Below are 25,619 nucleotides of genomic sequence, written 5' to 3'. Positions count from 1 at the left end.
AGTGTCTCCCAAAGGAAGGGTAAGTCAAGGCAGCACCCCACAAAATACAGGCAGTTTGTCTGATCAGGGCTTCTGTGGCTTGGGGGTGAGTCGGTGGCCATAGTTCACTTCTTGTGAACAATGAGTGTTGATTCTATTCCTAGCCTGTGTCAGGTGCATGCTCGGAGAATCCAGAGTCTTTGCCAGTGAGAGCTCACGGTCTTCTGGGGGAAACGAGCATTATTTGTGATAGGTTGTGGAAAGCACCCACGACCATCATGCACAGTTGCACAGATTGTGCACTGCTCAACTCTCAGGGCATACGTCACATAAACTGAGAGGAACGAGTTGTGACGCGCAACCGTCTACAGTGGCTGTCGTTCCTCTCGTGGACACAGTGTCAGGCTTCAGGTTGTCAAGGGAGGACCGGCTCTTTAGACTGGTGGCAGGCGAGGGAGGGGGATCGGTACCAATGTGGAAAGGCTCTCCCCCAAAGAAGATGCTGACACCGGGTCGTGGAGGATAAGCAGCAAGGCTCCAGCCAAAGAAGAGGGAAGGCTGTGCCGGGCAGTAGAAAGAACATTTGTCAACCTTTGGAGGCGGGGGAGGGAGGCCGAGAGTGAGGGAGCGGGATGAGGTGGGAGGTCACGTGGAGGGGAGTGGTAGACAGAGGAGCTTGAGAGGCAAGACAGGTGGGGCTGAGCGCCACGGAGCAGGGGAACGGGGAGCAGGAAGAACCAGGGGCCCGTCGGTCCCTCCGGCTGATCCGCGCTCCCGGAGGCCCGCCCACACCAAGGAGCGCATTTCGAGATAGGCGTCCGGTAGCTGGACCTCAGAGGCCCTCGACCCCGGGAGACGGGTCACATCAACAACATATTTATACCCCGTTTACACAGAGGCTGAAGCGACCGTCTACTGGTGTTTATGCCTTTCCGGGACGGCTTCCATGGTCTATTTCTGGAGCATCCCTCACGGCCAAGAGGGCACAGGGAGCGAGTGCCATATCTCCTTGCCTTTGCAGACAGCTGGGCGGCCGCTGTGCGTGGCGGTCTGGTGACTGGGGGGGGGCTGCCGGGGGTCCCCAGGAAGAAGCCAGGCCGGGCCGGGGTTGCCACTTACGGAGGTGGTCCCCGAGCAATGGCAGATTTTCTTTGTCCCCCCAGCATTGCCAGTTGGATGGGGGACAGAGATGTGACGTGGAAACCAAAGAGCCGGATGGAGCTTGAGGAGTGTGTGTGGCCGGTTGAGCAGAGCGTCAACGGGGAGGAGAGTGACACCTTGCTCACGACTCTGGCACAAGAGATTTCTTTAAAGTCAGATGCGTCTGGGGCGCCTGGGTGGCTCCGTCGGTTAGGCGTCCGACTTCGGCTCAGGTCACGATCTCGAAGTCCGTGAGTTCGAGCCCCGCGTTGGGCTCTGGGGTGACAGCTCAGAGCCTGGAGCCTGCTTCCGATTCTGTGTCTCCCTCTCTCTCTGCCCCTCCCCCGTTCATGCTCTGTCTCTCTCTGTCTCAAAAATAAATAAACGTTAAAAAAAATAATAATAATAAAAATAAAGTCCAATTCGTTGAGGTATGCCGCATTTGCATACGGTAGAACCCACCCCTATTAGGGTATAATCCTTTGCGTTTTGACAAATGCGTGTGATCTTGTAACCACCGCCTCAGTCAAGATACCAAGCACTCCCGTCAACCAAAAATTTCCTTGATGCTGTTCTACTTCTGTCTTGAATTTGTTTTTAACGTGTATTTAGTTTTGACAGGGAGAGGGAGAGCACAAGCCGGGGAGGGGCAGGGAGAGAGGGAGAGAGAGGATCCAAAGCGGGCGCCTCGCCGACAGCAGTGAGCCCGACGCGGGGCTGGAACTCACAAATCTCGAGTTCGTAACCCGAGCCAAAGTCAGACGCCCAACCGACTGAGCCACCCAGGCGCCCCTCTTTCCCGTTTTAACCCCTGTGGGAGGGATAGTTGGGCCCTTGCTGGGGTTACTCGTCAGGCCTCTCGCTGCCAGGGCTTCCCGCGATGGATGGGTTTCGCACGCTGGGCACCGAGCCCGGGCCAGGCCTCCTCGCACTTGAGAGCCACAGCGACGCCAAATAACCACAGGCCGTTTCCGGCTGCTGCTGCTTGTGTCGTTCTGGGGGCCCTTGCAGCTGGATGAGGGACAGGGAGGCAGGCACCAAGGGGCAGTGAGTGCCACACCCTGGCCTGGAGGAATCGAGGGTCTCGTCTGGGGACAGAAATGAGCAATGCACACCCGAGGCTGATCCGTATTACCGAAGGTGACGGGTGACAGTTGGGGGATCCGGGTCCCCCAAAGGGCACAGACGGCCGCACCTCTTTCTCATGCAAGGAAGAAAAGTACCGTAAAGGCTGGGCTGTCGGTTGGGTGACGTGACTTGGGTGTGGGATGACTGTGGGAACTCCCGAGTTGGCGGGGGATTGGGGGTGGGGGTTGGGGGGGACAGCGGTGGAGGCTTAGATGTCAGAACGTGGGGGGGCCTACAGAAGGCACTTCACCCACCTGCTCCCTGCCAGAGCCCCCCTTCGGCTTCTTCCCCTGGGAAAAAGTGGGTTCTAAGCCCCTTCAGCTGTAGTAGGGCAACCTAGAGGCTGGCTCAGGGGTCCCCAAAGATTGGGGGGTGAGAGGGGACCACCAGCCTCTCCAGGCCCCCCTGAGGCCTCGTGAGTCGGAAATGGAGGGTCTTGGCAGGGGGGACTAACACCGTGTCCTCTGTCTGTCTGTCCGTCCGCTATCCAGGTGCAAGTTCTTCAGTCTGACCGAGACGCCCGAGGATTACACCATCATTGTTGACGAGGAGGGCTTCTTAGGTGAGTGCTTCCACCGCTGGCGCTCGGCCGGACAGTGGCCTGCACTCCGTGCTGGCTGCCCGCCGCCTTATTTCTGCCCCTCCACCTCCTTACTTTTTGCCCGCCGCCTTATTTCTGCCCGCACCCGCCGCCTTATTTCTGCCTCCCCTCCGCCTTCCTAGCGGTGGGTTAGAGAGTCAGCAGGGGGTCTGTTTTCTTCTCTCCCTGTGCCCTGGCTGATCCCCTCCGTTTCTGCTTGTGAGACTCCCCCGGGAAAGGCGACGGCAGAGCTAAAAGGGTCAATAAAGACAGTGCTTACCCAGCTGGGAACTGAAGCTACCAAGAAGGCACCCGGGGCTTGTTTTCTTGAGCACCTGCTGTTGGGCGAGGGGCTTTAAAATGTCCTCAGTCCTTGTTCCCTTTGGAGGAAGCCCTGATTATCTTCCTTTTGTGATTTTCCTTTCCGTTGTTCCGTTTTTCAGATTGAGATATCATTCATGTATCACAAAGTCCACCATATTATTTTAGTTTTGAATTTTTTTAATGTTTATTTATTTATTTTTTTCATGAAATTTATTGTCGAATTGGTTTCCATACAACACCCAGTGCTCATAATGTTTATTTGTTTTTGAGAGACAGACAGAGTGCACACGGATGGGCAGAGAGGGAGACACAGAATCCGGAGCAGGCTCCAGGCTCTGAGCTGTCAGCACGGAGCCTGACGTGGGGCTTGAACTCACAAACGGTGAGGTCATGACCTGAGCCGAAGTCGGTCGCTTAACCGACTGAGCCACCCACGCTCCCCATAAAGTCCAGCATTTGAAAGTGTCCAGTTCTGTGGTTTTTGAAATGCACGGGGTTGTGCAGAACATTCCAGAACATTTTCATCACCCCAAAAAGAAACCTCGTACCTGTTAGTATCACTCCCCCTTCTCCCCTTCCCCCGTGTCCTTTTGGTTTCATCAGTAAGGTTTTTATTATGTTTGTCCTGCTCTTAAGCTCAAAGCTCCTGGAGCAGAGGGGACGTCACAGGCCCAGGCTCACCAGCCACCAGCTGGGCTCCCCCCAGAGCAGATGTTCCTTCCAAGCCCCTCAGTTCCGTTCCTCAAAGCATACAGAGAACGCAGCAAATTCAGAGTTTTTATAAAACCCCTATTCCGCCCCAAAGACAACTCCTGGTCACTTTTTTTTTTTTTTTTTTTAACGTTTATTTATTTTTGAGAGGCAGAGACAGAGTGTAAGCAGGGGAGGGGCAGAGAGAGAGGGAGACAGAGAATCCGAAACAGGCTCCAGGCTCTGAGCTGTCAGCACAGAGCCCCACGTGGGGCTCGAACCCATGAACGGCGAGATCATGACCTGAGCCAAAGTAAGGTAACATTTCCTGTGATACCCCAGCCTCTCACCGTGCACGTCGTGGTGGACGGGGCCTGCCTCCTCACCGGGTCCCCAGCGGTTAGCATCCAAGTTGTTTCCTTGTTCTCTAGTGATAAATTTGTGAACTCCTGAAATGTGTAACATACATTCTTATCCGGGCTGGCTCCTTAAATGGGGTCTGAGATGTGGTGTTTGCGGGGTCACAAGTCAACCATCTGTGTGGTTCTCGATGCAAGCTGAAGGGCAGCCGAACGAGACCGTCCTCACTGGTGAGCACGCGAAACCCTGGGGGAGCGGATACGGCCCCCACCCGCTCTGTCATCGTTACACACCCCTGCCCGGGACACCTAGCCAAGGTTGGGGGGCTGCACCCAGCCCCCCCATATCTAAAGGCGCACGGTTTCCCTCCCTCCGAGGGGACAGCTGCCCGGCCACAGCAGGGACAGGACAGGCCCTACGGGAGGCCCTGCCCCATCATCAAAGTTATCTAGCTAGTCATTCATTCATTCATCCGTTGACTCACTCATTCACTCAGCAGATAGTTTCTGAGCCTGCGGGCCGCGAACGAGAACTTTTGCCTTGACCACAAAGCGCAGTCCCGTGAAGAGTGCCTGCCTGGGCAACCCGAAGCCATCTGCATTTCTGCGTGGGGACGCGTGCCCTTGTGCGGGAGCACTGAGGAGCACCCCGGAGTATCTCTTCTCTAGGATCAGATGCCCTGTCTGGTCCATCTCCCCGGACGAGACTGACTCTCTCCATCGTGAGGCAGCAAAGGAGGCATCGCGGGGAGCGGGGAGCTGGGGAGCCGGGCTTTGCAGGCCCTGGGAGCCCACGTGTGCAGGAATTGTCAGTAACCGGGGTGGGAGGTGTCCCGCAGCTAAAGGGCCGCCTGCTCGGAGCCCCCGGCCCCCTCCTCTGGATTGCAGGAGGCAGCATTTACTGAGCACCTGCTGTGTGCCGCATCTCGCTGGGCCCTGGAGGGGTAGCCGGGGGTGGGAAACACCACCTCTGACCCCATGAGCCTCAGGGCCTGCCAGCTAATGACACCGTTCTCGTGGTCGGTGCCGTGCAGGGAGGGTGTGGGTGCCGTAACGGCATGTCGCAGAACATACCCTGCTGTGCAGGAGACCCCCTGGGAGGGGCCCTCGAAATAGGAAGCAAGATAAGCCGAGAGCGGATACATGTGCTCCCTGAATCAACATATACTGCCTTATTTCACTGCCCCGCTGGGGCTGCTATCTGTTGACGTTGTGCCTAATAAGCCCTGGGAAGGACTCTTTTTTTTTTTTTTTTTTCCACGCGAGGCTTAGAACGGGATATAGCATCTTAAAAAAATTTCTCAAGTTTATTTATTTTGAGAGAGAGAAAGAGAGCAGGGGAGGGGCAGAGAGAGGGAGAGAGAGAACATCCCAAGCTCTGTCAGCGCAAAGCTTGATGCGGGGCTCGAACCCACAAACTGAGAGATCATGACCTAAGCTGAAGTCAGGAGTCGGATGCTAAACCGACTGAGCCACCCAGGCGCCCCGGGAAAGACTTTTCTTACCTTCGTTTTATAGATGAGGAAAGTGAAACACAGAAATGTGTGTAACCTGCCCAAGATCTCACCGTTGGTGTCCTCTCTGGATGCCTCCAATGGCCAGGCCCTGGGCAGGGGAGGTCAGAAGCACAGGAATCCAGCCTTTGCCCCTCAGGTCTTGGGAGGACAGAAACACAGGAACCAGAATGACAGCATCAGTGGAGAGTGGCGCCCAGCTTAGCGGGCAGAAGTGCAGTCCAAGAGGACTTCCTTGAGGAGGCAGGGCCTGAGGCAGACCCAAGGAAATGAGTAAAGAGCTACCCAGTGGAACCTATGCGGTTGGGGTTGGGGACACTTCCAGAGTGGAGGGTTGCTTGGCACTCTCAGGGAACTGAGGTCACTGGGCGCATGAACAGGGGAAGGAAGCAGGACGAGTGAGACCAGGAGAGGCAGAGGCAAGGGGGAGCCAGTGAAGGGTGTTGCCTGAACTCGAAGGGCTGGCCCGCAGAGAACCGAGTGGGGAGGCTGGCACAGTGAGGACAGAGCAGGAATCGAGAAAGATTCCAGATCAGAATTTACCTGGGACTTTCCTGAGCTCCACTGCCGACCGGCACAGAGCCTCACGTTTTGGGTCTGGAAGAAGTAGTGAGTCTTCTTCAGGATGTTCCTTTCTGGGGGGGGGGGGGGGGGGGGCTCTGAAGAGGAGACTTTGGGGGAGCTCGTGTAGTCAGGGAAGGCTTCCCGGAGGAGGCAATTTTTTGCTGCCCTTGATGGGCTGAGGAGGGAGAGAGCATGTCCGGTAGGCGTCTATGAGTAAGTACAGGAGAAGAAGCAGAGACCAGGTCCAGTTCTAAAACAGAGGTGAGCAAGGTAAATTTGCACCTTATTCCACAGACAGTAGGGAGCCACTGAAGATTGTTGAGCTGGAAGAGAGTCATCACTGAGGCTGGATTCAGGTAGAGGCAGCTGGGTGAGTGTACAGGAGGGGAGTGTGAGGTGGGGGCCTCCCTGGGAAGTGTATAAGCAGGCTTTGTCCAAATTGAGGTCTTGAGACCCTAACTGGCCCAGGGAGGGGATCACCCACCACCCTGAAGCCCTAAGGTTCCCCGGAGCCAGTAACAATCGCCTGGCTTCTCCCCCAAACCTTTTCCAGTGGCAGGGAAGTAACAATAGCAAAGGGCTCATCTGCTCAGTCTTCAAGTCAGGGGAAGGTGGGACCTGGGACAGGTTTGAATTATTCACCCAGCAGGGGCTGGGAGGAGGGGCCCAGCCTCTGGCCACCCTTAACTCTGTGACTTCCAGGTAGGGGGTCTTGGTTCCAGGCTGCAATTCCTGGCCAGCAAACCAGGCTTCTTGGTCATCGATTATTGCCCAAGAAAAATCTAGAAACATCGTGTGCCTCTAATGAAGTATGCTGTCTCCTGCACTCATGTTCTAGACCTCTGGGGTGAGGGTGGGGCGGGGGGGGGATACACAAAGCCAGACTCCTGTTCACCTGCACAGCCTTCCTGTTATGAGCTCAGTGGAGACGCCTCACCTCATGGGCTCGTTCCAGTGGTTAAGAGCAAAGACCCGTTTTACAAGTGAGGAAACATCACTGTGCATGATGGATGGGGTGCGGATTTGAAGCAGGAAATGCCTTTGCGACGGTCCGGGCAGAAATAAGGAAAGTACTCTGACAAAGTGGTATGGGGGTTCCAACAACCGAGGTCAGGAGAAGCTGCTGAGAAGTCGGGGGGTGGGGGGGTGGCAGGCAGTGGGGGAAGGCTCTTAGAGGCAGGATCTGGGGGAGGGGAGGGGTGGAAGGAGCCACACGGTTCCACCTTCTTGCCCAAGCTCTGGGAGGCTTCTCTTCAGAAAGGGAGTTTGGTCTGTGGCCACCTCCGTGGGACACCTGGCTGTGGCAGCTGTGCAAACACTGCTTGTCCCCCAGAGGCCTCCCGTGGCCTCTGTTAGCATCAGCCAGGGAGCCTTGGTGACTGTTCACTGGCATGGAACTTTCACGGTTGGGAACCGGCGGCCCTTTGCAGTTCACTTGCACGCAAGATGAAGAATCTTGGAGGGGGTGGGGACAGGACGTCAACCAGACAGCTCTTCGTTTAATGTGGAGATTAAGAGTTGGCTCAACTGGATGGTGTCCGTCTGGGTGGCAAACAGAAGCAGGAAGCGTGTGTGGGCTTCGATCTTTTACATATTGAATGAGCACTTACTGTGTGCGGTGCAGGGTGTTCTTGGGGACCCAAAATGACGGTCCCTGCCCTGACTTCTGGGTAGTGGGCAGAATCTTAGGTTTGCAGTTTCAGAGGGGCCCGGGGGTAATTGGGCTCCCCATCACGGGCCCCCACAAAGTCCCCGTATCCGAACGTGTGATCCGTCGCACAGTGGCGAGGGGCGAGCTCAGGGGCCGCGATCGGCCCAAAGGTGGAGCAGGAAAGTCGTTGAAAAGCAAGTCCTGGCCTCACCCTGGGCTGAGACGGGAAAGACCCAGGTTCGGGTCCAGCTGTGCCACTTTCGCTGCTTATGATTCTGGACGAGCTGCTTCATCCCAAACCCGGGATCACCCTTCCCTTCCAGAAGGCGCGCACGTGGCCATACTATGCACCTGTGCTCCATAGGCATCAGGGAGTCGCCGTGTCTACCTTGCACGTCCACAGGGGCGGAGAGGGCTGTGCCCGCCAGAGCTCTGAGCTCCTAGCTTGTCATTTACCATTTCAGTAAGCGGAGGACAAAGTGGTGCCCCCAGCGGGGGTCGCCTCTCCAGGAAGCCCAAGCTCCCAGCTCAGTCCGTCCGGTTCTTATTGTTCCCCTAAAGCTGATCCTCCCAGGGAGCACTGGGGGGACAGTGCCCATCTGCATGTGTAGCGGCCTCCTACTCACTCCCCCTCTGCCCCTGCCTCGCATGAAGTAACACCCCGGAGCTGAGATTGCATTTGCCAGGATGGGGAGAGAGGCAGGGAGAGCAATGAGGGAGGGGGAGGGGTGGGCCTTTGCGTGCCTGCCCCCTGCGGGGTCCTGGCCATTCCCGTGACACCCCAGTTCCCACCCACCCTCCGACCTCCCTCCAGGGCCGCCTTGTGGCAGATCTCTTCCTGCGAGAGCTCCACGGTCTACACCCCCGTGCTGGCCCGCAGTGGCTATGCTTCCTGTCTTTTTATTCCACCCAGTATAGTCTCCTGCTCATTCCCCGATACCAAGTAGCCTTCCAAGGCACGCCTCCCTTCTCTTTGCGTTTTGGCAGTTTTCAGACCCGCACCGCAGCTGAGAGCCCACTATGGTAACCGCCCCTGTACCCTCCCCCTGGAAGGGGGACTCCCCACCTGTTAACCTTTGAAGACCATTGCCCTCTCCCTCCTTCCGGTAAACACACGCGCACGCATTTATCGTTTGCTGAACCATCCGAAGGACAGTTCACCCCTAACCACCTGAGCACCTGTCACCTGATAATAAGAGCCCCGTCCTGTTCATCGCGCCCGCAGAATGAGACACTCCTTCCGTCTCTAACATCAGTTCTCAGACAGCTACCCAAAGATACGTTGTGTAGCTGGAAAATGTGCTTTTTAACCGGACGTGCAGCGTTCTGTGGCCGATGAGCCGTGGTCCGTCCGCCTGGGTCTTCATTTGAAATCCCTTTGGGTTGAAGCCTCACCCGTGAGTCTGTCGTCGCCCCGCGTGTCAACTGCTCCTTCCCAGGGAAGCCGCACAGTGAGAACACTCTCGTTATGTTTTGCCCAACTGCCGTCCAGAAACCATCGAAACTACCACCAGCAATGTACTAACAAAGTCTCTGGCATGTGGTGAGGGCTCGGATGCCAGACGCTTAGCTAAGCGCTTGATGGGGATTATCTCATTTAATCCTTGAAGCATCTTCTGGACCTGATCCTGATTTCATCATTCTGTGTTTGAAAACTTAAGAAACCGAGGGGGCGTTGACTTTGTGCCCAGAGTCGTATCGGCAGGATTAAACCCGCCCGTCTGACCCCAGGACTCTTGACCCTGCTGCAGGCAGGGTAGGAGAAGCCTGAGGCACACAGGCTGTGTGGGGAGGTAGCAGCTGTGTAGCACGGGGGACCGCGGGTCCTACAGCCGGAACAGGGGAGTCCTGGGGACGTGGGGGTATGGTGAACAGCGCAGGGGGCACTCTACCCAGCAACAGAACCGCCCCACTTTGTGGCTGGGGGTGACAAGACCAGTTAACCTCCTCCACCACAGAGCGTGTTCAGCTCTGAGTGGCTATTTTTAGGGTCTGGTACTATGTGCAGTGACAGAAATAATCCATTTGGGTCTTGGAATGGGTCCACTGTTCCTCTAGGGAAGGGCAAGCTTCCTGCCTCCTGGTCAGCCTCCTGGAAGCTCATCCCCACGGCCCCAGAATGGCAGCTCAGGCACCCTGAAGCTTGGCCCCGGGGTGAAGCTGGGGCCCGGACAGGCCTGCCTTCCCTCTCCCCTAGAATGCCAGGGCAGTGCTCTGAGGTCCCGGGGGCGGGAAGCAGCAAACAACTGTGGTTTCCAGATGCTTCTGCTCCCCTGGCAAAGCTCGCCCTTTTGGAAGTATGGTGACCACCGGTCTGAAACTGACCACCGTCAGTGGGTTCTGTCCGGGGCCGAGAGCCAGGAGTGGGGGTCCTGAGGCTGGGAGCAGGGCGGGCAGACCCAGACTGGCCAACGGTTGGATTGGCCTGAAATCCTGTGCTCCCACCCCCACCCCCACGCCCCCGTTTGCAGCCTCAGGCCTGGGCTTCTCTTCCCGGGATTCCTCCAAACCTGCCGAGAAAGACTCCCCAGAGCAGAGCTTTGGCCGCACCAGCACCCCTTAGCCATGCACACGCCTAGCGGTTCACCGACGACATGCCTTCCCCACTGTATCTGCAGCAGCTCCCTGGCAACCTCCCCTGGGCAGGGTGGAGCCAGGGTTTGGGGTTTGTCACTGTCCGAGAGCCCGAAGCCTGTGTCCTCTGCCCTCCTCCCACCTGCTCTCGGGATACCCCCCCACCGTGCCCCGCTAGAATGCGGAACTCGGGTCCGCGGGGCAGAGGAGCTCCCACCTGCGCGGTGAAGGCCTCGCGGGGTCCACGGAGACCACATGAAGGCGACGCCTGGGTGTGGGACTCATGGTGTCCCAATTGGAGCCCCTGCTGGCCCAGTGCCTCCACTTTACAGTCCTGGAGCTAAGCCTTGCGGGGGGAGGGGGCTTCCCTGATACTCCAGGGTGGGCTGGTGGCCAAGGTGGGTCTGGAAGGCATTCCACGGTGCCAGAATGAGATTGCCCTGCCATTTACTACCCAGTGATCTTGGGGTCCATCAGCTTCCCTCTCTGGGCCTCAGTTTCTGGCCCTGTGAAATGGGAGCGGGGGCTGACTTTTCAGCCTATTGTGCGTCCATAAGTAGATGAACAGCGTTCAGACAGCATCCCTGATTCGCCGATGTCTGGGCCCCTCTTCGGAGCCCCCTCCCTTATTGGGGAGCTGGTCCTTCTTCCTGGTCCGTGCCCAGAGCAGAGCATGAGGTCTGTTTCCTAGTCGGACCTGGGTTTGAATCCTGGCTCTTACGCGTCTGGTGCGTCCACAAGCAGATGGGCATCGGTCCCCACTGGTGGATTGTAAATTCAGAGAAGTTGGCCGGCTCTGGGAATCGTCTCTGTGGGAGTGGCATCGGCTGCCCCGGGGCCTTTGCCCGATCCTGGGAAGGTGGATACAAGCAAGGGATGATGTCGGAGGCCACCCCCCCACCTCGGGTCTGGCAGGGTGACGGAGCGGAAGTTGGGGGATGGGGGGCGGGAAACAGGGGAGGTCGGGGGGTGGGAACTGCGCGGCCCGGACAGAGTAGAGCTGCCACCGCCCCACTCGTCTCACACCTCCGCGGGCTGGGCGCTGAGCCTGGCGGAGAATGAAGCCGACCGGGGCCAGCGCCCCGGTGAGGGTGACGCCCCGGGGACTCGCACCCCCTGCCCGGGACGGTAACCACTCACCGTGTGCAGCCATCAGAATTGAAATGCACCAAAATTAAATAAAACTCACAGTCTGTTTTCTTCGCTTGCACCAGCCGTATCTCTTCTGGTGGGAATGGCGACCGTCTGGGGGCAGCGCAGGTGTAGCCCCCCTCCGTCCTTGCACAGAGCTCCCCCGGACAGCGCTCACTGAGGAGAGGACTTTGGCTTTTCTTCGAAGGATGTGGGAAGCCGCTGGGTGCTTTCGGGTTGTGAGCAGCTTGGAATGGGCAGGCAGAGGGTGGATTTGCCAAAGCTGACGCGGCCTCGTGTTAGCATGCGGCAACATGAGTGAGCCTTCCGGAATTTTCCGAAGAAGGCTTCAGGGGTTCTGCCCTAATGAAAAGGGACACTTAAGATTTTTCGTCGCCAAATATATCACAATGGTGCCTGAGATGGCTGGCCACCGTCGGGGCCCCGCGACTCACGGGGTGGACTATCGGGACACCCAGCCCCGGGGGGCTCTCAGTGCTGCCCCTTAGAATTTCAGAACTGAGCTCCTGGTTCTGGGGAGCATGGTTCCTCTGGAGGTCTGTCCTGGGGCTCTCTCTCTTCTGACCCCCCACGTAACAGACTAAAAGTGTCTCCCGACTCGTGATTTCAGCTCAGGTCATGATCTCAAAGCTCGTGAGTTCGAGCCCCACGTCGGGCTCTCTGCCGTCAGCACAGAGCTTGCTTCGGATCCTCTGTCTCCCTCTCTCTCTCTCCGCCCCTGTCCCTCCCCCAAGATAAAACCATTTAAAAAGCCTTTCCTCCTGCTCTTCCTCCCAGACTTTCCCCTTTTGTGGGAAGCCGCCTCCCTCTCCAGCCAGCCTGGCCAGCACGGTCCTTTCTCAGCAGCAGGACCAATGGGCTCACTAGCCTGTGGTTACCATGGCAACCGGAGCTGGGCAGGTGGGAGTCCAGGTGGGGCCTCACTCGGTTTCCCCTCCTTGGAAGCCGTCTTGCCCGAGGCCAGCTTCCTAGGGTAGCACTGTCCTCATCACTGTCGTCCAGACAGCCCCCCTGATTCCCCAGTGGCTGAGCCCCTCTTCCGGTCTCCCGCCCTGACTGAGGACCTGGCCCTTCTTCCGGGTCAGTGCCCAGATCGGAGCGGGAGGTTTGTTTCCTAGTCGGACCTGGGTTTGAATCCTGGCTCTCACTCGCTAAGGGAGCTCGGGCGGTCGCCAGCCCCCTCGGCGCTCTGGTGCGCCACGCCTACAGTGGCAGTGACAGTCCTGGTACAGGGTGTGTCTGAGCAGACGCCTGTGATGCGCAGAGAGCCCCGTGTGCAGCCCGCGTCGCACTCTGTAGCCGTGCATCGGAGACACGTGCGCCTGCGTGTACCCGCGTCCTGTGGGCCAGGCTCCAGTCCTGAGTCTCAGAGTGCTCTTCTGCGGGACCGGCTAGGACAGGTGAACATTTGGATTCCGGGGGTTTGTGAGCTGGTCGGTGATTACCGCCACTCTGACCCTCCCGGTGCTCACCCCCAGGAGCCCTGGGCTGTCTGGAGGGACTCGGGCGGCATCCTTAGGAACCCTCCTGGAGCTCTGTGTTCTTCCAAGACGCAAGTCTGATAGAAGCAGGGAGAGAAATCCTGGGGGCCCCCCGCCCCCCGCCCTGGCGCTGGCCCCCTCTCTACCTCCGGCCCCCTAGGAGGGTTCCAGGAACCCAGTATGAAAACCACAGGGCCCATTCCACCAGTATGAGGGTGGTGATGGCAGCCCGACTCTGGAGCGAGGACTGGAAATAACAAAGTCACTACTGACTGCTGGACACCATCGTTGGTATGAATACCATGGCGGAGAACATGGAGGCCCAGCCCCATAAGGCACTTGTCACCGAGGTTCCTGCCCTGCCGAGCTGCCTGGCGCATGTCTGCTTGGTGCTCCCGGCCCGGGACCCCGGATCCCATCCTCCTTTGACAGACGAGGGCACCGAGGCCCAGAGGGCGGGGCTGGCCGGGGTCACACAGCCACCCCCCGTCCCTGCAGCCCTGCCATGCCCTGCCCCCCCGCCCCCCCCCGCAGGACCTGGGACCCAGCAGTCACAGGCCTGCCTTCCGTGTCCTCCCCTCCCTCCCCCAGAGCTGCCCTCCTCGGAGCACCTGAGTGTGGCAGGTGCCACCTGGCTGGCCCTGAACGTGGTGTCGGGCGGGGGTGGCTTCTCCGGCTCCCAGCCCATCGGCGTGACCAAGATTGCCAAGTCAGTCATCGCCCCGCTGGCCGACCAGAACATCTCCGTGTTCATGCTGTCTACGTACCAGACAGACTTCATCCTGGTGAGCCGGGGCCCCGCCCGCCGGGGCCGTGGGTGGGGTGGTCCACAGTGGTCCCCGGCCCCATCCCGTGATCCACTCACAGAGACGTCAGGGGTGCCTGGGGGTCATCGGTCAGGGGTCAGCACCACCCAGGTGGGGCTTCGGGGCCCTGCCCGGCCCCACACACCGCCTGCCTTTTGCAAGCCATGCTTGCTTTGACCCGGGGGCCAGGAAGTAAGGGGCACAGACCTGCACCTCCCGGCCCTCCATGCGGTGTCCTCTGCCCTGCATCCTCCCAGCTGCCCCTGGGGAGGTGCACGCACCCGGTTCCAGGCTCCCCCATCCCCCCCCCCAAGGGTTGCAGGAGGGTCAGGGGCCACGGGACACTCACATCCTTGACTCCCCGCCCCCAGGTGCGTGAACGGGACCTGCCCTTCGTCACACACACCTTGTCGTCAGAGTTCACCATCCTGCGGGTCGTCAATGGCGAGACGGTAGCAGCCGAGAACCTCGGCATCACCAATGGCTTCGTGAAACCCAAGATGGGTGAGTTGGGGCGGGGGGGTGCCCTACAGGGGAGACCCCGAGAAGTTACCAGGTCCCACCCCAGAGTGGCCCCAGAGCGGAGCGTACATTAAGCACCAGACGTAACACAGCGTAACAGTCCTGGTCAGACATTGCTGTCAAGGGTTAGCAAGGAGGGGAGACACGGACACAGCCGGCGATGGCCAGAGGCCACTCCTCACCCACCCAGGGTATCAGGGCAGACCTCCCAGAGGCAGTGACTCTCGAACTGAAGCTTGGGGCACAAGTAGGAGCTCAGCCAAGTGGTGGAGGTTGGAAAGGGCATTCCAGGCAGACAGCAGGGCATGTGCAAAGGCCCAGGGGTCTGGAGGTGAGCCTAGAGAATCAGGAGAGCTGTGGGTGATATTGGAGGCTACAGAAGGGACAAGGGCCAGGTCTCCTCCACCTTCCCGGGCCCTCCTGCCTGATGCTGCTCTTCCCTGAGCACCTGATGTCTTTGCTCTCCCAGTCCAGAGACCTGTCATCCACCCTCTGTCCAGCCCAAGCAACAGGTTCTGTGTCACCAGCCTGGACCCTGACACGCTGCCTGCGGTTGCCACACTCCTCATGGACGTCATGTTCTACTCCAACGGGTACGGCCCCCTTGGGCATGAGAGGCTACAGGGGTATCAGGGGGATGGACATGACTCTGCCTGGGAGCCCCAGTCCGAGGAGGGAGACACAGACCTGCCCTGAAAGCTGGTCTGGTGGCAGAGGTGGAGGGGGTGCATCACGGCTCTACCCAAAAGGCCCGCTCCAAGAGGGGAGACATTCTTCCTGGAGAACCCCGAAACTGGGGGAAGCCCCAAGTGCACATGTGCATGTAATGAACACCCCACTGTCGTCCCCTGAGGTCCAAGGGCAAGAGCCCAGTCAGTCGAGGAGCCAGGATGTTGGGATTTTTCGTTCAGCAGACAATAGGCTTTGCATTTTTCCTCAGAGCGGATTTTAAGTTTAGGCCAACGCTGAGTGGGGTGGGACCAGGGGCCAGTGAGCTGGCAGTGACCACAGCCTGTGCCCTGAGACTGGGATCGGTGCAGGGACAGAGGACGCTGCTAAGGAAGGGACACGTGTAGTCTGCACTCGGGGCCTTCCGGGTCTCCAGCACTGCGAAGTGTGGTGCACGCCTCGGTGAACGCCGCGGGCTCATCTGTATCTCACCAGTGACGAGACTGCGGGGGGCGGGGGCACAGGTTCAGGGTCACCCAGCAGGGCGGGGTCAGGGCCAAGTCCTGGGGCTTTCCCGGGCTTCCCAGCACCGTGTGCCGAGGCCTGTGGGCAGGCAGGCGGGCCGGGTGGGGGTCCTGGTGCAGCGGGGGCCCACTGCCCCCCCTCACCAGCGCCCCCTCCCCGGCCCCCCAGAGTGAAGGACCCCATGGCCGCCGGTGAGGACTGCGGCCACATCCGCTTCTTCTCCTTCTCCCTCATTGAGGGCTACATCTCCCTGGTGATGGACGTGCAGACCCAGCAGAGGTGAGTCGGGCCCAGGGTGGGCTGGCTCCGTGGTGGGTGCCCTTCGTACCTAGTGGGTGCTCAGCACAGCCCTGCCTCGTGGGTGAGCTGGGCCCATCTTTCAGATGACAGCAGCTCAGAGAGACGAAGGCCTGGGGCCGTCTGGGCGCTCCCCGTCTCTGGGGCCGGGGCTGGGGATGGCATCCCTCGTGCAAATTGGCTAAGGGGGGCATTTGTTCCAAAGCCCGCTCCCAGCCTTGCCCTCCCCTTCTGCCCCGATGAGGAGGGCACGGAGAGGGGGTCCTTGGCACCCTGGAGCTCCCAAGCCAAGGGACCACGACCAACGTCAGCCTCTGGGGTTTTCTCTCTTTGTTAAGGTTCCCTAGTAATTTGTTGTTCACGAGTGCGTCCGGAGAGCTCTGGAAGATGGTGCGGATCGGAGGACAGCCCCTGGGATTTGGTGAGTCCCGTGGGGCTCCACACCGGTGGGGGGGGGGGGTGGGGGGAGGGCCTAGCATCGCCGACCTCCGTCTGGGGTCCCTCACCCTGCGGTGCAGATGGGGAGGCTGAGGCTTGCCGAACCGAGGTCCCCACCGCCACGGGCCCTTGACCGGCGAGCGACAGGAGGCACGGGCCTGCAAAGGACGGGAGGAGCTCCTTCAACCCAAGCGCCCTTGTTTTTTTTTTTGTTTTAAATTTTTTTTTTTCAACATTTTTAATTTATTTTTGGGACAGAGAGAGACAGAGCATGAACGGGGGAGGGGCAGAGAGAGAGGGAGACACAGAATCGGAAACAGGCTCCAGGCTCCGAGCCATCAGCCCAGAGCCCGACGCGGGGCTCGAACTCAAGCGCCCTTGTTTTTAAGCCACTCGTTAGCCCCATCTGCTCACAGGCGGTGGCTGCTGTTGTTTCGATGAGTTTCCCTCGTGTAGATCAATACAGTTGCCGAACAGTCTCCCAGTAAGACTCCGGACACCCCCGCACTCACCCCTGAATATCTCACCCTTCCTGTTCTCTCCTCCGTAACCACGACAAACTGATCCCATGGGAAGAAATCCCCAGTGATTCCCCACGACTCCGTCTGGACTCAGTTTCCACAACGGCCCAAACAGTGTCTTTGGGCAGATAGTGTTTTCCTTGAGCATTTTACAAGGGGCCACAGGACTCAGGGCCCTCGGTAGGTAGCAGGGCCACGTGGCACCGATCCACCCGGTACTGGGTTGGGGGCTGCTGGCCCCGTTACCAGGGATGCAGCCATTAGAAAGGATTTCTTTAGGCTGGACTCGCTAGATGCCGGAGCTCGAACCCGGGAGAGGCTGTCAGTAAGTTACAGGGCAGTCGTTTCTGGGAGCACCCTCGGCCAGCCCTGAGCACTGATTTCGCACAGATGGAGTGAAGAATGCTCCAGATAAAGCTCAGACTGCTCCAGGGGCCATCGTGTCAGCCCTGGGCGCTCAGTTCCCGGGACAGGAGATGGAGGTGGCAAGGCATTTTGACCTGAGGGCGAAGGGTCAGTGAGGGAGCCATGTCCTGCCTCCTGCCTCACCCGCCTCACCCGCCTCTGGATGAGCCTGCAGGTGGACAGTAACTAGCAGGACGGGACAGGTCTCCCCACCCCCACCTCCCACCCCAGCTCTGCTCACATCAAGGCCAAAGCCAGAGCCATGCTGGGGCCAGGACAGTAGGCTGTTCTCTGGAGTGCTGGGAAATGTACACTGATGGCTCCTGGTCCGACCCTGGGACCCACAGCCTGCCTCTCAGGACCTCCTTCTCCACAGACCCCAGCCTTTCTCCTGCCTACTTGTGCAGGGTCATGGGGATGTGGAGATGAGCCCTGGGCTGGAAGAAAGCGGCGAGACCGCAGGCAGGCTGCTTAATCTCTGAGCCTCGGTTTCCTACTGTGTAAGATAAGGATGACCGTAGATGCTGCGTCCGAGTGGCGAAGCAGGCTGCATGTGCTGTCACCGTCACATGGAAGGACCGGGTGATTGGAGAAGGGTCAGGAAGGGAGGGCTTCCCGGTGAAGGTGACTGGTGGGTATTCACCCGGCCGCAGGGAGGAGAGGGCAGTAGCAGCAGAGGGAGGTATGACGTGACACCCAGGTGGCTCCCGGCGGCCGTGCCCAGGGTGCAGAGTCCAGAGGTAGAGAGGGTGAGCTGCTCAGGTCACCACAGGCAGCGCGGCCAAGGCCAGACCGAAGGGCCTGTCACTATTTCTTCCTGAAGGTGGAGGCGTCCGGCAGAGCTCGGGCGGGCAAAGCGGGGGCCGCCGGGGGGTCACCAGGAGACTCAGGCCAGAAGCAGGAGGACACGCGTGTCGGCTCGCCTTTCAGCCCCCAGCTCTGGTTCCGAGTTGATCGAAATAGACCGCGTAGAGTACAAAAACAGAAAGTCCAAATAAAGAAGAGATACAGAGGGGATGGGTGGGTGAAACCCAAAACGTCTCTCCAGCGGCAAACGTCTGCACGTCGCCGTGAGGCTGTTTTCGTCTGCGCGGCCCCGCGGGCGGGCAGCCAGGGGAAAGGGTGTGTGTAAGAATCGGCCGCAGAAGCTGGGTCTGCCTGCCTTCCCGGGACGCCGCGGGGTTCGAAGCCATGCTTCCAGCTATAAATAGCCCCGCAAGAAAAATAGCTTCCCGAGAATCCAAAGGATTCTAGACCGGCAGATCCCATATGTTTTCGAGCGTGGTTTGGAGTAAACACGTTTTCTAATCCTAACCCCACGCACGCACACGCACACAGCCCAGATTGCATTTGCACAAAACCATACTCGCTCAAGCTCTGCGCTGCGCCATTTGGTCTTTTCCTTTGCCGTCGCATCATTTTGTAAAATGCTGGCCACCGGCCTCCTAGGTGGGTGTCATGGATGGGTCCCAGCCCACAGTTGGAAAGGCGTCGTTCTAGACTCTAATCTCCCGCCTCCGTCTCTATCGAGATCGTTGCGTCTGGAGCTAAAGGGTCTTGGATACAACCAGTCTCCACCTCTTGGTGGCAGAGGGTCACCAGATGTGCAGGCCCCAGGCTGTACGGCCACCGAAAGGGCCTTCGGGTCCAGCCAGGAGACCCCCGGCAGGCCAAGCGAAAAGCAGGAGTTTGAGAAGCCTAGCGGGTCGCCACACGGGTCGAAGGCTGGGCTGACAAGATCAGGAGCCGGGGCCAGGGAGTGAGGGGGCAGAGGGGAGGCTGGATGGGGTGATGATGGGGATGGGGATGGGGATAATGGAGGCTGGATGGGGTGTTGCAGTGGTGCAGCCGGGGCTGTTTCCCAGGCTTCAGCCTCAGAGTCACGGGGGGAACTGGTGACCCGATCTGGCCTCTCCCACCCAGTCGGGGACAGTGTTGGGAAAAACGTACCATTGTCACAATCTGAACAGTGGCTTTGGGAGAAACCACCTGAAAACTTTGAGTGGGTTGTGTTGGTGACTCAGAGTGGTCCTCGCACCCTGGAGGTCTTCCTGTAGGAGGCAGCCTTGAATGGTGCCTTCAAAACAGACAGGATGCTGGAGGCGAGGGACTTTGCAGAAGTCCCGTTCGGGCCCCAAACAAATGCCTGGCGCCGCCCTTAGGACAGGCAGAGGTCACTCATTACCCGGTGGGGACTCCAACGGGGAAGGTTACGCTCAGAGAGAGGAAGTGACTGGACCAGTCTGGCTAGAAGAGAGTCAGACGTCGACAGGAGAGAGGGCGTGGACCCATGTCCTCCCGTCGGCCACAGCTCCGTCTCGGAGAACTCAAAAGGTGGCGGGGAAGGAGGCCTGGAAACAGGACCGAAGCCGGACAGAGCTGGGCCGTGAGGAGCCCCACAGAGGAGAGCTCGTTGCTGGCCAGGGACGTCCGAGAAGGCTCCCGGACGGAGGGGCCTTGCGCTAAGGTTTCAGGGCGAGGGGCAGGAGCGCTTAGATACTGCGGGTGCGTGGCAGGCGCTGTCAGCAGAGCAGGGTGGAAGGCCGGCCGAGGAGGCTGAGCGTGTCCCCCACCTCTGTCCCCAGATGAGTGTGGCATTGTGGCCCAGATCTCCGAGCCCCTGGCTGCCGCAGACATCCCCGCCTACTACATCAGTACTTTCAAGTTCGACCACGCGCTGGTGAGTGTCGAGGGCGAGGGGGCGAGGGATGCCGGTCCGGGGCTCGTGGCTACTTGCCCCCCCTTCCTGCCCCCTGCAGGTGCCAGAAGAAAACATCAACGCCGTCATCGGCGCCCTGAAAGTCAGCCAAGCAGAGAAGCATTAGGAGGGCCTCTTCCACTCCTCCCTGTCTGCCCCCCCCCCAGGCCTGGGCCAGGCCCCTCCCCCGAAGAGTCTTCTCACGGTATTTCTCACGGACTGGAAAATCGGCCCCGGGGGCCCCCAAGACAGGGCCTCGGGGAGACACCCCCTGATTGTTCACCCTGCCAGGCCTGGGGCCCAAGCCAAGGCCTCCCCATGCCCTCCTGCCTTCCTGGAGCCCCCAGACCCTCCAGAGAACCCCCCCTCCCCCCAGCTCCTCCTCCCCACCACCCCTACTGCAGAAAATGATGTCTGAGGCCCAGGGAGTTTGCGAGCCGACCCGCCTTCCCCTCTGGCCTGGCCCGCTGTGGGGGGGGGGGGGGGACAGATGCCGAAGGAAGCAGGCCCCCTCCTACGAGACAATAGGGTTCTGATTCTCGCGTCATCCTGGGGAGCCGGCCGAGCGGAGCCGAGTTCACGGAGACCGGGGAGGCCCCCGTGAGGACCTGAGGCTGGATGTTGTGGCCGCTGGTCTCCGGTTCCGTCAGCTCCGGGCTGGTTCCCGCAGAGTGGAGGCCAGTGGGCGGCCCTCGGGTCACGTGCTGGGGGAGGCTCCGACAAGCAGGGGTGGGGCCCTGATCTGGGGAGGACCCAGGCCACCCAGAATTTCACCTGCCATCCACAGGGCCCGCGCCCCGACTCCCAGCAAGACTGCCAAGGGGGCCCTGTCCACACCCTCCCCGCCATAAGCACTCACTCCTGGGGGCGGTTCCCAGGAGCCCCACCAGCCTGGGGCACGAGCTCCTGTCCCCGCTGCTTTCCCTGGACCCTCCTTGGGCAGGCGGAGCCTTGGTTTCCCCAAAGCGGGGGGCATCCCCAGCATTTTGGACCTGGGGTTCCTTGGGTCACCCCCACCCCCCAGCAGTTGACTAGACCAGCACAGGGCTCCCCGTTATCCTGCCCCCTCCCCTGCCCCACTTTTGGGGGGATGTGGAAGGCCTCTGCCCCCAACTCACCTGCCTGCCCGCCCCTCAGCTGGGGCCTGTGGCATTCATGAGTACTTGACCTGGGGGGCAGCTTATCTGAGCCTTAATAGAGAAAACTATACCGTACGTTTTAGTTTCTTATTTAATGTATTCGCGCCCAGGCTGTGGTCGGCGGCAGTTTCAGGGGACAGGGGGCGACGCCTGCTGAGTTCTGTTGGGGGACCCAGAGGCTCAGGGTCCTTTGGCCGACGCCCTGTGGCTCCAGGGACAAGCGTGGGAGTCTGTAGGCATCACAGAGGTATCAGCCCTTTCTCTGGAGCCACGGGGCAGGGGACAGCCAGGTGGCAGGCCGACCAGGGCGAATGGGGGTGAGCCCCAAGGCGGCCCCTCCCTCCCTGGTGCTCCTTCTCAGGCGACAGCTGCCTTGCGCTGTCCCTGAGAGGCTCAGAGGAGAAAGGAGGGTCTCTCTGGTGAAGGGCTTGTGTGAGCCCCACTGCCGTGTTCTCCCAGCGTCGGGGGACCCTCTGAGCCCGGGACGCCCACCAGATCCTTAAAGATGCTCGGGGCCCAAGCCCTGATGAGGAACCCACTTTTTTTTTTTTTTTTTTTTTTTAAGTTCATTCATGTTGCACAAAACTCTTAAAACAACCAAAACGTGTCCATCTGTTTGCTGGCTCCAAAACGGGGTGGGGGGTGGCCGAGCGGGCAGGAAAGCACCTGAGACCCCGAGTCCCCTTTCTCTCCCTGGAAGGCCTTGATTCTCCGTGGCGCGCCTCTCCAGACTCCTTCCCCGTCGGGTCCCCTGATGATGTCACTCCTCCACGCTCCCCCCCACCCCCACCCCGCTGAGCAAATGTGTCGGCCCCGTGACCCCGGAAACGTGTGCTCCCCAGGCCCACCCCCCCCCAGGACGTATCTATTGTACACACTTATAAATACCTGTGTTTTATGTTGATATAGATATATACTGTAAATAGCATATATACTTGAGCAATATATATGTTAATATATACTGTGTGAGCACACACGCGTGTGTGCACAGTACGTGGATCACAGACCCCGCTGTGTGTGCACGTGTGTGGGCGTGGGGGCCTCCTCCCGCCGCGTCTGCCGTGCACGCGGGCACGTTTTGAGCCACCGTATATTTTTAATTCAAGTATATAGGCAATACATTATTCGAGAAGCCCTGACTTGAGAGGGAAAAAAAAAACCAGCAGCCCGGGAGCGGAGCCCCAAGACTCCCTCCCCCAGTCTCCCTTGAAAGCTGGATTCAGCCCCTGCCTGCACCCCCGTTTCCATGGTCAAGGCCCCCGGGCACCCTTGTTTTATCTGGGGGACAGTGGTATGGAGGGAGGAGTGTTGGAATTTCTCGCTCTTGAGCAGAAAGGCCCTGTGACCGTTGCTCTTTGCCCAAAGACCTGGGCAGGTAGGTGGTCCCGCCCTTTCCAGCCTGGGCCCCCCTCCACTCCCCTCCCCTCCCCTCCCCTCCCCTCCCCTCCCCTCCCCTCCCCTTCCCCCTGGCTGACTGCTTACCTGGTCCTTTTCACCGGCAAGCTGAGAAACTTCGGCTTCTTTTCTCAGGCCTCTTCCTGGACACTGGCCCCGTCTAGTCAACAAAAGGACCGAGGCCCTTGACCTTGTGTCCAGGGGGGGGGCTGGGGCGAGGGCTGGGCTCTCCAGCCGCTTGGGTGTGTTGGCGGCCATCTGGGCCTGGGCCCCGAGCTGCCGTCTGGATCTTCCCGTTCCCTGGGCTCCCCTCTTGCTGTGCCCGTGACGAGCATAGTCAGGGATTTGGTCTCCGTGGCAGTTTGGGAGGGAAGAGTGCCCCACGTTTGCTGGGTGCGGGGGGCTCTCCAGACCCACCAGAGTGACCTGAGGGATGTGCCATCGGGGCGGAGGGTGTCTTGGCTCTGGCCGGTGGGGCACATGGCAGGGGCAGGAAAACGGGGTTCCTGAGTGAGGCTGCCGAGAGGTAGGGGTGAGTGGTGGCCCCAACCTGCCTCCTGGGCTCTGGCTGTGTATGTCTTTGCCTCTGTGCCACTCCGCGGTAAGAAAAGCTTGCACCAGCTTAAGGCCACCCTCACCCCTCACCTGCCCCATCCCTGCACACTAAAGAGAGGAGGCGGGGAGACGGGAAGGCACAACCACCCCCACCTTCTCCCTCACTCCCGGTTACAAAAATCTCTGTGTCTCAACCCTCAGCATGGGCTCCTCTGGTTTCCAAGAAACGCCTTCCTCCCTCTGTACCCCTTCCTCCGTGGCGGGCTCCAGAGACCAGGGCACACATCCAAGCTGGAGAGGTGTGCAGACTTCCCCTCCCCAGGATTTGGGGGGTCCAGAGCGGCCCGAACACCAGCATCCTCCCCCTGCCTCCCACTCCAGGCCACAGGCCCCTGGTGGGAAGGAAAGGGGCCAGCTGACCCAGAGCTGCCCGCCATGGCCTCCCCCATCAGACAGCGTGGCCCTGGTGACCAGCGTGGTGTCCAGAAGAAGATGCGTGGTCTGGCAAAGCTTGTCCCCTGTGAGATGATAGAGGACGGCGGAGAAAGTGCTGGGTTGATGGGTAGGGTGAGGCCCCTATCCCAAGCCAAGGGCACCATTTGCCTGATGGTCAAAGATGAGGCTGTCAGAGGAGTCTTGTGGCCACCCTAGGCTGCCTCTGTGGGCCTCTGGACTGGACTTGGGGACAACTTGGGTTCCCAGCCAGGGTTAAGAGGGACCTTGAGGACCTCTCAAATGATAGCCAAGCACTCCTGTGCTCTGTGACCTAGAAATGTTTGGTACCCCTTCCTGAGCGAACACTGAGTAGGGGGTAGGAAGAAACCCCCCAATATGTCCATGCCCCCCTGTGCGCCAGGAGCAGCCAGTCCCGGCTGTCACAGACGCTGGGAAATGGACCTGCTGTGTGGCTGGCTTGGTGAGCAGAGCTTGAGGGGCAAGGATAATGGAGTCTCCCCCCTCAACCCCAAAGACCAGAGCTTTGGCTTCTCGGGTTTCCCAGACGCTATGCTGAGGGAGGTGCTGGGCCTGGAGGGGGCGGTAGCCCTCCCTACAAAGAGGCCGCCAGAGGGGAGCCAACCAAGATGGCCGCTTGGTGGTCAACCCAGCAGAGGGCGGGCTTGGGGAGAGAGGCCCGGGTTGAGGGCAGTTGACTCCTACTCTAGCTAGTCCCTTTTCCTGTATCTCAGAGCCCATCCCAGCTCTTTTTCTTTCTTTCATTTTCAAGGTACAGGTAGCAAAAGGGCAAGCTTAACTGTCTCTTATTCCTTAGACCCTAAGTTTTGTTCTCCTAAGGGAGAAAGCCACAGGGTGGGCCGTGGCCTTCAGCTTTGACATCCACGACCTCCTGTGAAGCCTGCTCTCTTGAGAAGGCGAAGGCAAGGCGGGAGCTGTTGGCTGAGGCAGCCTGCCGTCCTTGGGGCCGATGGTGCCAGGAGTGGCCCGGGTCAGAGGGAGAAAGAAGCCTGTGGCCTGGACCGCGGCATCCGTGGTGGGGAGGGAGTTTGAGGCTCTCGGAACAAGGTGGGGAAAGGCTGGGAGTCAGGACGGTGTCGTGAGTTCGGCCGCATGTGTGTGTGTACATACACGTGGGGGTGTGCACGCCCTGTGTCCTACACATCGGCGTGTGTGCAAAGCCCACATCTGAGCCAAGGGCCTGGCTCGTTCAGTATTTTGAGGCCTCAAGGGCATTCTTACCCCGGGGGCTGCCTGTAGAGTTGATAGGGTGTGGGGGACAGGGATGTCCCCAACAGGGGCTCTGCTGTGCCCCACAGACGCCTGGCGGCCCACGCAGCCCATGCAGCCAGCCCCAAGGGGCTAGACCTGCCGGGCCAGCTCTTCAGGAGCGCCCAGCCCTGAAGACAGTATTCACGGGGAGACGGGTAGGGTGCCGGTGCCCCTTGCCTACCGGGGGCTCGTCTGCAAAGAGCGTCCAGTGAAGTCGGGGACCAGGGTGGGGAGTGCGGTTGGTGGTGGATGAAAAACGGGCCAAATTCGTGTCCCAAGAGCGAGGTCAAGCCCAGTGCGTTTTCCTGTTCTCTGCCTCAGTTTACCTATTCAGAAAATGGTCCAGGGAGAACTGAGCAGGGTTGGCTCCAAAACTGGGCGGGGTGGAGGTGGGGAGAGGGCAGGGGGCTGACAACAAAATCCCAAGTCCTTCTCTTGCTCTATGCCAAAATTATTTCCGTTATCCTGAGATGGGGGTGCGTGGATGTTGGGTGCATGATGGGGCTCCGAGGGGCCTCTGCCCTGCCCAGGGCCTCGCCTCGGGGGGTCCGGCCCTCACCTGGCAATGCCCCGGGTCACCAGCAGCAGCAGTGGCACTTAGATCTGTCCCGGGGCCTGGGCGAGGGGGGAGCACCGGGTGACCCTATGCCCCGGGGGCCCTCACGCTTACTCTTTTTTCTTGAAGAAACACAAAACCCTCGAGATTCATGTACTGTATGACGGAGAGAAAAAAAGTACCTAATGTTCCCCCCAAAAAAAGACAGTATATTTTGTACTTTGTAAAGTGT

The 25,619-nt window shown here is 59.6% G+C and overlaps 1 protein-coding gene across 1 annotated transcript in view; it reads left to right on the top strand.

The window, feature by feature from the left end:
• The window catches only part of CASTOR2 (cytosolic arginine sensor for mTORC1 subunit 2), a 53,695-nt gene extending 32,464 nt beyond the window's left edge, over positions 1-21,231 (top strand). The window contains exons 2-9 of the mRNA XM_058710456.1: positions 2,739-2,809; positions 13,728-13,921; positions 14,314-14,446; positions 14,934-15,057; positions 15,827-15,937; positions 16,294-16,376; positions 19,905-19,999; positions 20,079-21,231. Of these exons, the coding sequence (XP_058566439.1) occupies positions 2,739-2,809; positions 13,728-13,921; positions 14,314-14,446; positions 14,934-15,057; positions 15,827-15,937; positions 16,294-16,376; positions 19,905-19,999; positions 20,079-20,144 (877 nt within the window). The 3' untranslated portion in view covers positions 20,145-21,231. The remainder of the gene's footprint in view (positions 1-2,738; positions 2,810-13,727; positions 13,922-14,313; positions 14,447-14,933; positions 15,058-15,826; positions 15,938-16,293; positions 16,377-19,904; positions 20,000-20,078) is intronic.
• Positions 21,232-25,619: the final 4,388 nt, after the last annotated feature.

Source organism: Neofelis nebulosa, chromosome 18 (genome assembly GCF_028018385.1).
Source record: "Neofelis nebulosa isolate mNeoNeb1 chromosome 18, mNeoNeb1.pri, whole genome shotgun sequence".
NCBI lineage: Eukaryota > Metazoa > Chordata > Mammalia > Carnivora > Felidae > Neofelis > Neofelis nebulosa.
The sequence above is the reverse complement of the archived record's forward strand: the minus strand, read 5'-3'. Positions and strand labels throughout refer to the sequence as shown.